At 37.4% G+C, this 13,410-nt stretch overlaps 1 protein-coding gene across 1 annotated transcript in view; it reads right to left on the bottom strand.

Annotated features, from left to right (window-relative positions):
* The window catches only part of MED13 (mediator complex subunit 13), a 58,546-nt gene that overhangs the window by 42,021 nt on the left and 3,115 nt on the right, over positions 1-13,410 (bottom strand). The window contains exon 3 of the mRNA XM_068910175.1: positions 3,554-3,722. Coding sequence (XP_068766276.1) covers positions 3,554-3,722 — 169 coding nt within the window. The remainder of the gene's footprint in view (positions 1-3,553; positions 3,723-13,410) is intronic.

The following is a 13,410-nucleotide window of genomic DNA, read 5'->3' as shown; positions in this document are numbered from 1 at the left end:
CACAATGATGAAACAGGCTTTTTAAGTATACCCTTACACAGGCAGAAGAGTGACATAGCAACAGAAAGGAAGCCATGGTTGCCTGAGGACGTGTCATCACAGTCAACCACCTACTAGAAATCACACCCTTACGTCATGTCATGGATCTCCCAGCCTGCTGCATCCTATACAAAGCTATTATACCATATAACAGAATGGCATATAGTCTTAGTTCCCTGCTGCACTGCCGCACAAGAACAGCGCAACACAACTGACTCCTATGGTTGGGATACTAGATGACAGAAAACCTCACGTACAGTGGAAACACTTTTTCAAACAGAACTCAGAAAAATAAGCTGGGATCAGCTGCAAATGAGAGGAATAGCTCTGTCTGCATGCTGGCCAACGAGAAAGGAAGTGAAAAAGTGGGACTAAGATCCTGTACTACTATAAGCTCGTCAACTAAAGCTCCAGAAAGTAATGTAAAAAAATTACAAAGTTAACAGCCCTGACCACCCAGTATCTAACCAAAGATCTTGGATCTAAAGATTGACAGCAAACACAACCAGCCTTATCTAAAACTGAAATTATAATACACAGAGAACAAGTCTATACAGTAGGTAGCCAAGTCCCAAAGTATAGGATAGTACAAACTATGATCCAAAGCAGACTGGTAGCAGATGTACTTCTTACCCAGTATAGTAAATACTTCTAAATTATATAGGCTTGTGAATTCTATACTCAGAGTTTCTGAATGCCCCCAAAATAGCAAAGCATACATATCTTTGGTATCAACTTCCATGCCTATTGTTAACAATGACAAGGTCTGACTTGAGGCAAGGTAACATTCATGCAGGTATACCAGAGAGTGGGCAAAGTCTTCCTTTTCTTGGGTATATGCAGTTTTCTCCTGTACTTCCCCACCATTTAATAAGTTTTGCAAGAAGCAAAGGAATAAGAATACAGCAACATACACCAAATCTCTCATAAGATAACTTTTTTCTTCCTTAAGAAGGAGGCATACATTTAACCAACACAAGCAGTATAGAGAAGCACGACTACCTTCCTCAGAGAGGTAGTGTTCTCTGAGACAGATGCGATACCTGCCACATTCATCTGAGGCCACTTCTGCAGAGGAGAAATATTACTTTTCCCAAAAGCAAAGAGAAAAAGGGGAAGAAGAGAGGGAGGAGCCAAACACACACGAAAGACCTCTAACAGAGGAAGAAACAGACCAGTTCTTCTGAAAAAGGCTATTCTTCCTACACCAAGGCACTATATGATATATTTTTAAGATTAGCGTTATGAATATTAAAACTCCTACTTGAAAGATGGAGAAAACTCCAAAAAGACAAAACTACAGCTTAAGAACATTCTGATTAAAAATGTGTGTCCATGGGCAGAAGAACGCCTTTAAGTTTTTAAACTGGTTTCACCTACAAGAAAAGATAAATTTATGTTCAGTTTCATCAGCAAGATGTTTACTGAGGAGGAAAAATATGCAGAAGTGGTTGAAAACCAACAAAAAAAGAAATAGCTGCGACGTGCCTATGTAGCTGTAAAACCACTTGTCTAATAAGGCAATAAGGATGCACATAAGACAACATTCAGAGTGTTTTCTAGGCAGGCTGCAAGTCTTTGTGCTGAATTAGCGCCTTATGCTTTGTTGCAATGTCGTGCTTAACATTCGGTAAGAGGGAAACATCTCTTTTGACTAGACAAGCCTTCTAATTTACGCAGGAGAATAAAATCCTCTCAAACCATTCCAGTTGACGTTTCCACCTCAACCACAAAAGTGACAAACTTCGTAGCTACAGTCACTTTGTGATGTGTCCCCTATCTCAACGATCTGGATTTCTACCTGCAGGAAGCTGCGTGGAACAACAAAAGCCTGAGTTGGTACCTCCATGCAGCCTAACTTTTCAGGGAGCACAGATTACCCAAATTATGGATATTCCTACAAGGGATGAGCCAAACGTGCCAAGAGTAAGCACATCTCTTCACCACCCCCCTTCACTTCATTTCTTAAAAACAACTACTCAGAACATTAAGTGGTATTCAGCTGTCTTGTAGAAGACACTGAGATTTCCATAAAATGTGCAAAATTGTGTTTTTATACAGATTTCTCATCTTTCTACATATTTTCCACTAGTCCTAGACTTATGATGTTGTGTGCCTACCCACAAAACAATCCCTCAGAGAGTTATTTTCATCAAGCAGGCAGACCTTCTCACCTTCTTCAAAAAATTAAAGAGTCTCCAAATTAAACCAATGCTGTTGTTATATTTTAAAAAGCTTGCAGCAGCTTTTCCAGCTGCTGCAAAGAGATTTGCAGAATTACTATAAGAGATGGCATAACTAATGCCAGCTTCAAACAGCATTTTGGAAAACCAGTTCCCCAAATGAGCTGAGCTAGACTGTGCCAAAACTTTTAACTATTTAGGCCAAAATTGTAAACGCCTTACTATTGATTTATAGCACCAACTGCCAACAGACTAAAGAAATGGATGGACAAGGACACCCTAGAGAGGAGACATTTGCCCTGACTAGGGTAGAGAAAGAGATGCCTAGAAATAAAGGACAAGTTTATACATTAATTAAAAGCAGCAGTTCACAGCTATTAATACAAACACGTGCTTCTGCTCCTCTTACTCCAAAACAGCTCTAATTTTGTTTCAAGTTTAAATTTATTGCAGAAGACGTCAACAAAGGCCAACTCCACACCCAAACAGCAAAGCCACTGATCCCAAAGTTTCCTGCATGCAAGATTTAACTCACACTAAAACACCCACACACAGGAGGGAGGGCAGAAAAGGGGGAAAAAAAAAAAATCCACCATCTAAGCTTTAAATTACTTCGGATTTTAAAAGCTGATTTGGGAACAGCGATTAAACTTGTTCCAGCTAACCTAGTTTTTACTCATTTCGTTATTTATCGCTAGGCAACATAGACCATGTCAAACCACATTAGAACCATGAGAAGAAGTCCTTCCAATCTAGACTAAAATTCTCTCCTCTCTCTCCTCCCCTTCAATATGGGGGCCATGTGTGTTCTTCCAACAGCAATGTTTCCTGACACAACCTGCTTTCTGCCTAGCAGCTGGAATTACAAACTCCCTTCTCAATCTCCCGTAAGATGCAATTTGCCCAACTCACACCTGCTGCCTGCCTGTAAAGTGCTCCCTAGATCCTGACCGCTCAAAGAATAAGTCTATAGTAGTGTTTCCAAATCAGAAATAGTCTCAATGATTATACTAGTAGGTCCAGATAAGGTATCTCTTCACAGTTATCCTTGTCTTTCTTGAAGGCTCTAGCTTCTTCTCAATAGCTCTCAGCCTACATACGAGCACCAGTACAGAAAATACTTCCTTTCTTCATAAGGAAGTTTTGAAGAACTCCAAAAAGGCAGGGGAAAAAACAAAAAGAAGAAAAAGAAAGAAAGATCAAAGATCCAGGATCCCAAACAAATCATAAACAGAGTGCTCCTAATTTAATGCTAGCATAAAGCTAGCATTAGATTCTAGCATAAAGCTTAAATAAACCCTACAACTTATTTAATAAAGCAAAATACCTACCTTTTGTTTATAGGTTTTTCATCTTTCTCATAAGGCTTCACAAACCATTTCCCAATGCGTACAAAATTCCGATTCATTAAACACCTCTCCAAAAGGTTATGAACAGCTTTGAAAAGTAGAGTGCGACATTCATAAGAAAGTCCATTCTCCCAAACACCATCTTCTTCTTCTACAATGCAAAGGAAAAAATATTAGTAGAGTTCCATCCTATTATTTCATGCACTAGACTTATTACAAAAACTTGGAGGAGAAGAAAGGATGTTAAGATATTCATAGCATAACTTGTAATAAAAAAAGAAAAAAAAATCCTGCAACATTCAGGTAATAACTCTACTCATAACAATGTAACTGCTAAAAGTATTCAGCTACAGAAATTTCTCTCAGAAAAGAAGTATTTGTACACAAAAGAAAACAACTAGCACCAAGATATTACATATTTTATCCTAAAAGATCAGCGTACACCAATCTGTTTGCAAGGTGGCTCATGTTTTGACTAGTCTGAACTATTTACCCTGAAAAGATAGTTGGCAGTTATGCTTAAAAACAAATTGCCCAAGGCCAGATTTTTAATACACCTGAATATTTTTAACTACCATTGACTGAGGAGAGTTGAGCAAAATTTCATCAATTAATTGACCCTTAATGTTTATCAATTTCTTGATGAGGAAGAAAAAAGTAAGTTTTATAAAACACTGGTAAGAGCAGCCTGATTCTGCCCCAGAGGAGTCGCAGTTTTTTTTTTTTTTTTTAAATCAAAGCAACAACAAAAAAAAGATATTTAAGTAGGCTAGTCCTGCTTTCTGACTAAGCATAGAAGAGGAAAGCAGCAAGCATGAAGACAAAGCCCAGCTCATACTGATAAGATTTCAGTGTTTAACTACAGAGTCCTGTGCCCCCCCAAATCAATATCAGTCATGGAATTCAACTTGCACAAAACAAGTTGACTTGCCAAACGGGAAGGCAAAATTCCTTACAAGAAGCTGTAATCTCTTCAACCATGCTGGCTCAAATCAGTGTTTGATAGTAGTTTACTGGTCCTAAAAGTATACATGCCAGCCCAGAGAATTACAATGTCAACCATGTTACACAAGAAAAATGAGGGACATTTTAAGGTTCCTGCAATACCTCTGAGTATATAATACCATTCCTTTCCAGCAACATATAATATAGAGCACATAATATGGAACACAAAATAAGAAACCTTAAAATCTTGTCCTCAAATTACTGACAATCGGGTCTTATCTTTAAGCCTGCAACTTCCTGGTATACTGTGTTTTACATATATCCTTAAACATCTGCTACTGCTCACCTTGGACTAACCTAACATAGTTACACTGCCATTGCTTTTATACTCCAGGTAGCAGCAGAGACTAGAAGACTGTCTGACACAGATAAGGAGACATTTTTACTTCAGTCTCTCAATAGTCATAGAATAATTTAGGTTGAAAGGGACCGCTGGAGGTCATCTGCTCCAACCCCCACTCATAGTTCAAACAAGTTGTTCCTATCTCATGTCCATTGCCCCTCAGGCTTTCACTGCACACCCCCAGAAAGAGAGGCTTGGGTTCACATTTAATTCCATGTAACTACTCTTATATCAGAGCCCTGTCTGGTCACCTCTCCTTCACAAAGGATTTTGGTTCAAATAGCTTTCCACCAGTTTGGTCAATGGTCAGAAAACCTTAGTAATGCAGCTAAGTCCTTGCATTTTAAATCCTCCTTTGAAACAAACCCTTCACCTTTATCTGGAAGCCACTTACAAGCTTAAAAGGCTGCAATAGTATTAACTAAAGTCTCAATATACTTAAATTAGAGAGCATGTAGAAAAATCAGACACTTAGTTATTTAGAAAAAAACAAAAACAAACATTGTGTATCGTGAGGACCTGTAGAGTGTTTTTTTTTTTGTTTAAGACATAAAAGAGAAAGCAGTTTCAAGACACTATTGCAAGCAGAATATGGGAGCCAGATCTGTGCCTTGCTATATTCCACATAAGTAAAATACATGTTTTTCACTCCCAATCAGTACTGAGAGTTAAGGAGAATTACTCTTTATCCTAGCATCATTCTCCAAGGGACAAAAGAAGAGTAAACAGACACGTCCCGCCATTTATAAATGAAGAGATGCACATCCTTACAGACAAGTAGTTACCCCCGAGATCATTTTCTGGTAAAGACAAAGCAAAGCAAGGAGCTGTATTTCCAAATAAGAGACTTCACAATGATTTTCCTCTCCATCACTCTATTTCAGCATGGAAGTGCAGCAGTAACTTTTTTTTTTTTTTTTAAAATCATACAGCCACAAGATAATATAGTAACTTACTAAAACATTGTACCAGAAAAACTTGTAACAAAAAGCAACAAAGGTTCAAAGTCAAAGGGTATAAAACGTCTGTGCCAAGTGGACACATTTTTCCTGAGCACAGAGATTTGTAGACATACACAAATGAGCAACCCTGTCCTACAGGCAGCCTTGCTGTTCAGCACATAACTGCTCAACTGGTGGCAAACAAGCAGCTCAATAGAACAAACATTAACTACAAAGCTTAATGATATTGGACTTTAACTGCACAATAAACTCCACACCATTTCAAAGGTTAAATAGTTGGTTTCTATATGGCTCTTGTAATTTAAAAAATTGTTCCAAGAACATCCCCTGCATCAATTACCTATTATAAGCGGAAACAGAAAGAGCCATTTCCAGTCTTCATGCCTAATTTTGTTTTGGCATATTAGCGTATCAATAGAGAGAAAGATGCTGAAGTCACAACTATACGGAAGCGTAATTCAGGGCTTGTCCTTCAGTGGTCAGACTATGGACACCAAGGAGAGGGTTCCATTTTCTGAAGACGTTACAGAGTGCTAGGTATCTCATTCAGCATTAATAGTTACGCTGACGACAAGGTTACGAACAAAAGTTTACATGCAAGAACTTGCCACAAGATTGTTTCAGCAGTAAATTAAGACAATTCAGAGAGCTCTTCAGAATTACAGAGGACAAGCACATTATATGGGGAAGTGGAAGGCATTATATGGAAGTTGCAATTAAAACCTTTAATGGCATGCTGCCTTTTAAAATAAACATGCTTACTCATCAGAAAGAATATCTGGCGTCCAGAATAAGACCGCCTGCTTAAACCAAAGTGAATCTTGCTATAGAAAAGGAAGGTTAAATAAGATGCCAGCTAGAAATTCTCCCATTTCAGAATATTATTCAAATTCATGCAAATAGCAGCAATAAATAAGCGTTCTGTGTCCTTCTGAAGTCTATTTCCCCCTTTTTGAGTGGGGAATGGAAGGAGCAAATTATGACATCTGCTCACATCTCCCACCTATCTTCTTTCTTCACTCAAATTGCTTTCTCTCAACATCAGAGAAATCTCCTACTTAGCAGAAATTGTACAAAATATACCATTAAGAAAGGAAAGAGAGGAAGAGATACCTTTGTCTTCAAATATTTCTTAAACAGAATAATCCTAAATGTTCACCCTGTGATAGCAGATCAAAAAAGTTGCTTATTTATTTTAAGGCGTTAAGTCACAATTTCACTTCAGATGAGTGATAACCACAGGAGTGCTCTGGCAACTTGGACATTACAGATACTTTGGCTAGTCCTCTTAGCTGTCCAAACCACTCTACTCTTCCATACATTTCTATCAAACCTCCCTCTCTCTCTCTCAGACGCACACACACCTCACCCCAGTATAATGAATTTTGTTCCCTACCTCTTTAGACCAAATATTAAATGGAGAGCTTTCTTTAAGCAAAGCTTAAAAATATCACCAAATAAAAAACTATGGGAAACAATGATCAGGAAAACGTAGCTTCCATACTACGCAACAGGCAAACTTTTTTCAGCTAACACCTTCTTGATATTACTACCATTCAAAATTAATGAAATAGTTTTAGAATGCTGATTTGCTTTCATTACTTTTATGTCCTACTTCACATTCTTCATAAGTTCACCTGAAACAACAGTAGAGTTCACTTTCACTGATTACGCCCCTTTCTCTTTCTGGTGCTCTTAGACAAGCATACTGTGAGACAGGAGTTTGGAAGCACGATCTGAATACAAAAGCCCTGCCATTTCTAATGAATCCTGAAAAAGCAGTTTCTTGATACTGTTTCCATTCAACTCAGATGTTTTAAATCACATTTGTTACCTACAGATATTTAGCCAAATTTAAGAATCAAGGAATGCTGACAAATACGTCTTTGCCTAGTGCATGCTTTTTTTTATAAGAACACCATTTCTGAAGTTTTTTGACCTATTTTGCAGTGGAGAAATACACAACAGAAAAAAATACGGTTTTAAGAACACATTTAAAGAACATGGGTTGTCCTCTTCTTTCTTTCACTGTCTAGCTGATCCTCTCAGCAAAACACCACTAATAAGCATCAACTCTTGAAAAGGTTTAACATATTTACCATCCCATTAAAAACATCATCTTAATGCTCAATGAACCTCTAACACAAAGTATCTGAGGAAACAAATCACAGTCAAGTCTGCATTTCAGACTATGCTTTTCTACCCCCAAATCAGCTTCAATCACATAGAGGAAAAATCCATTCCTTAGTATCATGACTTAGACACATCTTTAAAAGGTGTTACTTACCTTCACAGATTTTCCTCGAGTTGCCTTTTGACAGCAAGCCAGTTATAGAAACAAACTGATGCAAAACTCTGATTTATACAACCAATCACACTTTCCACATAAGTTTCAAATTACCAGGAAAGTGTAATAAGCAAAGTAGCATGGAATTACTGCTCTATGTAATATAACAATAACATATGACAGAAAGCTTTACTCCAAGTGTTACTATTTTTTAAAACTACATTATTGAATTCAAGTATTTAATTCTAAAATTAAATAAAATTGCTCACAGCAAGAACGATCCAGTTAAAGTACAAAGTAGTAATTGAGGACCTACATCCCTTACAAAAGGCTAAACAAAGGATTTTGTGTGTAGACAGATTGACTACAATTCAAAAATACTATTTTAAGAATCTCAGTAAGACACCCTAATTTTGTTTCCAGCCAAGTTGTATCTGTTACCTGTATTCACCGAAAAGGCCTCAGATATCTAGATCAGTTGGAAAACTTCATAGCTGAGAAGCAAGCCAAAACGTGAGCTACTGTCCAAGACCATGCTCGATATTCAACATCAATACAAATCAGCTTTTCTAGTGCTAGCCTTCACCAGCCTCACATATACAGACCTCATACCTTCTCTATCCAGCAGAGAATTTATGTTCCAATTATTAAAAAAAAGTGTTACATTTTTGTAAATATGTAAATATGCTTGTTTATTTAGATAACAAGATAATAAGTAACCTTCAGCATTCGTTAGCTTTATAGCTGCGGCTTTTTTGCTTCTCTGGAGACCTAGAGTATGGCCACAAAAGGAGAAAAGCTGAAAGATAAATAATTAACTTTTGAGCTAAATGTTCTAATATCTTCTTCCCTGCCATCTTTGAGTAATACCATATGCAAAGAGATTCTACTTGCATTGTTAAATCTTATCTTTAGTGACAATGGACTCATTGCTTTTATAGAGGTGTATTATGGATGTGACATTGTACCCATAACCAGCCTATTATGATATAAAATCCTCATTTACTGTTACCCAGTATTTTTCACCTTACTCCACAAATATTTCACAGGCACATTTGCCAGAACAAAAATAAGTAAATAAATAAATAGGAAAATAAAATTAAATAGCACTCGTCACTTGATGTGACTAGCGGCTTGAAGGTGACAAGTCACAGAAGTTCTACAGAGACTGCTTCAGGAATTTTTGCATAACGCTTAGCGGCAGTTTTGCTGGAGTGGACACACCTCAAACATGGAGGATGGAAGATGCTAAAGCACCAGATCGCCATGCCACAAATAACAAATATTCATAATGCTTTCTTTTTATGTATATAGGAACATAGGTATCCACCACAGACAAGCTAATTAAGCTCAGTATATGGACACTGGGTACAAATTTTTTAAGAAGGCATCCTTTTCCTTCAAGTTGAAGGGTTTCAGGAGGCAAATGGTGTTAAGGAAAAAGTGTGGGCAAACCACTAACAAAACTATTTTCAAAGTTCACTTTGTGGACTACTTGCAACTGGCTAGCTTTTTACAAACACTCGCTGTGTTAACTGGCTCATGTTCTAGTTTCTCTCATATTAGGAGAAATGAGACACCTAATGCTGACCACATTACAGATCAACCAATTCAGATTCGTTTGGAAACAAGAATATAATCTATCACACACATTGAGAATCACCCAACATTTAGTCTCTGCTGCCATGACTGCTGTCATTTTTACCATATAGGATCAACAGATCAGCATCACTATATAGACCTTTCTCCTTATTCTTTAAAGCCTTCCTGCAAGCCTGGCACGAGAGTCAAGACTAGCATTTATCCCTCATTGAGTTGCGCTGAAGACTGTTCAGCAAACAAGAACTGATTAACTTTATATATGACAGGTACATGAAAAACTCTTTAATTTTTAAAGTAAATTAAGAAGATTTCCTAGATAGCAGAAGGAAAAATCCACATCTTATAGCTCACTACTTAAAAGATGCAATTTGAAGGTCAAAAGCATACTGGAGTATTCCCCTATCCAAACACTATTCAAATTGTAACCATTTCCTTCAGATTACCTCTTGTGCATAATTCATACCCAACTGTTTTCAGGATTGAAACCACCCACAACCAATTATATATTTTACATATATATATACACACACACTTTATATATATATATATACACACACACACACACAATGTATACATAACCACTTTAAAATAAAAGAGAGTCTATTTAATAAAATAACTGTTGACCAGATCGGTGAGAAAGCACCGCATTCTGAAACCTGAAGAGATGTCCTACTTTAAGCGTCGAGTTGCAGGAATTACTCTAATCAAGCCTCACTGTCACAACACAAAGATAACCTTTGAGGTTGCTGGAGGATAAAGCGACATTTTTATAGCTTCTGTCTGCCTTCAGCTATGTTAGGAGAGGAACAGACTTTATTTATCGTATGTAATATGGAGAAAAAAAAAAAGTGTTTTCTAGGGAGGAAAAAAAAAAAAGATTGAGTGAAGTCAATATTACTGATCAATCATCATTTCTGAACAAGTCTCCTTTTCTCCTTTTGACGTGGCCCCAGGCAACAACCACCCCTGACCATCAGCAAGACAGTTACCCAAGGCTTGCTATGAGAATTCAGATATAGTCAGTAGCAGTCATTTGAACATATCTTCAGGGCAAAGAATGAACTTCTAGAGCGTACAGGCTGAAGATATAACACTCTCTCTCTCTCTCTCTATATATATATGCACACACTTCTTTTTTTTTTTTTTTAAATCTGATATGCATAGACGCACACCCACAAAACTATTCCCTTTTGAAGTGATCTTGGAAAAGGGCTCTGTAGGGGATAAAGAGATTCTTGAAGGCTGCCATACGTCAAATCCCTCAGGGTTGATGACCAAGATCTGTTCCAGGCAATGAGTGCCCATTATTCACTGAAACTACAACTCAAGAGAGAATCAAAAACTGTCAGAATACTAACCTCTCCTCAACAGGCATAGTTTCATACCAAAGAAAGACAGAATCAAAGTTCTTAATACCGTCCAGACATATTTTTAACTAGAGCTCTTTCAAATCTCATTTCCCTAAGAGAAGTCTGCCGCTAGGTAAAATAAATGACACACGAGCAGCAATGGACTTTTCTTAGCCCCTCCCTTCCTTCCTTGCTTCTCCACTCTATTCTTTGGGACGGTTCGTCTTCTATCTTGTAGAAGAGTTGTAAATGAGGCAGCACCTTAACTGTCAGCCACAAACAAGTTCCAGTCAATTCTGCAGGTAACAAGCCTCCTCCATGAAGTAATTTGTCTTTCCCATTGAAAATGTAACAAGCAATATCAGAAGAACAGGGCAACATGAAGTACTAGGAGAAATTGTCCACCAATGAAAAAAAAAAATCCACTAGGTCTATGACAAAGGTCAGATAGAATTATGGCTGAACCCAAGCAATGTTTTCTTATATGAGTTCATGTTAAGATTTTGTGTAAGGGGGAAGAAAAAGAATACAGGTGCAGGCGCTCCTCAGCCATCTCCTCCACAATCTAGCTGATTAATATCTTTATCAGCCTTTGGTCACATTGAACCAAGCAGACTAACATAATCTAAAAGACCATAACGTTCCTTCCTAATTAGAAAGGGACAAGACCATGCTTGCTAAAACCAATAGGTCAGATATGTCTACACAGACATAGGTCACAGTCTCCCAGGTGGTAAACGTTTATGTTGAAAAATGTCTAATGGCAAGACAGATGCAAAATAACCTCTATACTGAAGTGCAGACATCCACCAGTGACCTGAACAAAGAAAACACCCGAAACAATTGCAGAGACATGGCTGGGAAAAACTAAACCTCTACTATCTCTCTCTCTCTCTCACCAACTCTTAACCTATCCTAGAGAATAAGTACATAGGAAGATATCTGCTATCTATTCGCACAAAAGTGCAATTCTGTAGAAGCATGAATACATGCTAATCTAAAAGGTCAGCTACAAAACACCAATATTTTCAAAAGGCATCTCATATTAAGTCACTAGCAGATAGATTCAAAAGGTAAAGGAAGTTGTTCCAACAGATAATTCTGGTGGCCAGCAAGAATAGAAATGCAGTCTCCAGATGACTTAATATGTATTTTCTGTTCTACACAAAAAGCATAACATTCTTGCCTCAATATAATCGCACCAACCACATACAAAATTTACATGGGTACTTGTGCACAAGTGTTGGTCTTGGCTCAGGGCAGGTCCAGGCCAAAAACAGCATTTAGCCTAAGTTACATCTCAGCAATACAAAGCGTGGTCCCTGCAAGTCAAGACTGAGGTTATTCACAGGGCAAAATAAAGAAGCTGTAAATGCACTACAGTATTAAGCAGCCTACACTGCAAGTGACATTTAAGCAGTGAAGTTTCCATCTCCAGGACAGACAGCAGCAGCCTAAACTTTAAAGCCAACTATTCCATCAAAAACTGTCATTCTAGTACTTTGATTCTTTTCCAAATCATATAATAGCGGAGTTTTCATACAAAATAATGTAAATTGTTTCAAGTCAACATCCTTAGTAGCGCTTCAAATTTACATTTGTGCTTTGGCCTACAGATAGTATTAACAAATCCTAGTTACTAGGTCACCAGACCTGGGTCTCAGTTTTACACTTCAGTAATCTGAATACTGTATATCACTGGAAATGACAGTAGAGAGATGCAGTTTACTTCTTTTCTAGTATCAGGGTTGTCTCACCAATAGACTTACAGAGACAGCAGTTTAAAAGTTAACTTAATCACCTTGCTGACAAGCAACTTAGCTTTCTCTTCTCATAGATGGCTTGGAAAGCTATCTGCTTTAGGAATTGAGATCAACAAGTAAATATCGTCAAAATAGGGTGCCGAACTGAGGTACAAAAAAAATATATTGAAAAATATAAATATTCTGTCTTTCAGAAGTGGCAAGTCTAAGGTTGAAAGCAAGTACAGGTTCAAAGCATTGGAGTGCAGGGGGAAAAAAAAATACATATATATATAGAAATACATGGTTTAAAGATTCTTGCACAAAAAGAGCAAGCTAGTTTCAGATGCCTTTTAAGACTCATTGCTGCTGATTTGACTTCCAATCAAGAAAACTCCATATGGTCCACAAGTTCTCAGATCACTACTTTTCTTTTTTTTTTTTTTTTGACATAATAATAAAATGGAGTTTAGTATGTGAACTTGGAAATGCGAATTGCCCAACAAAAGAGATCTTATCAAAACATATTTAAGACATCAGACCCCCCCA

Source organism: Struthio camelus, chromosome 16, assembly GCF_040807025.1.
Source record: "Struthio camelus isolate bStrCam1 chromosome 16, bStrCam1.hap1, whole genome shotgun sequence".
In the NCBI taxonomy this organism is placed as follows: Eukaryota; Metazoa; Chordata; class Aves; order Struthioniformes; family Struthionidae; genus Struthio; species Struthio camelus.
The sequence above is the reverse complement of the archived record's forward strand: the minus strand, read 5'-3'. Positions and strand labels throughout refer to the sequence as shown.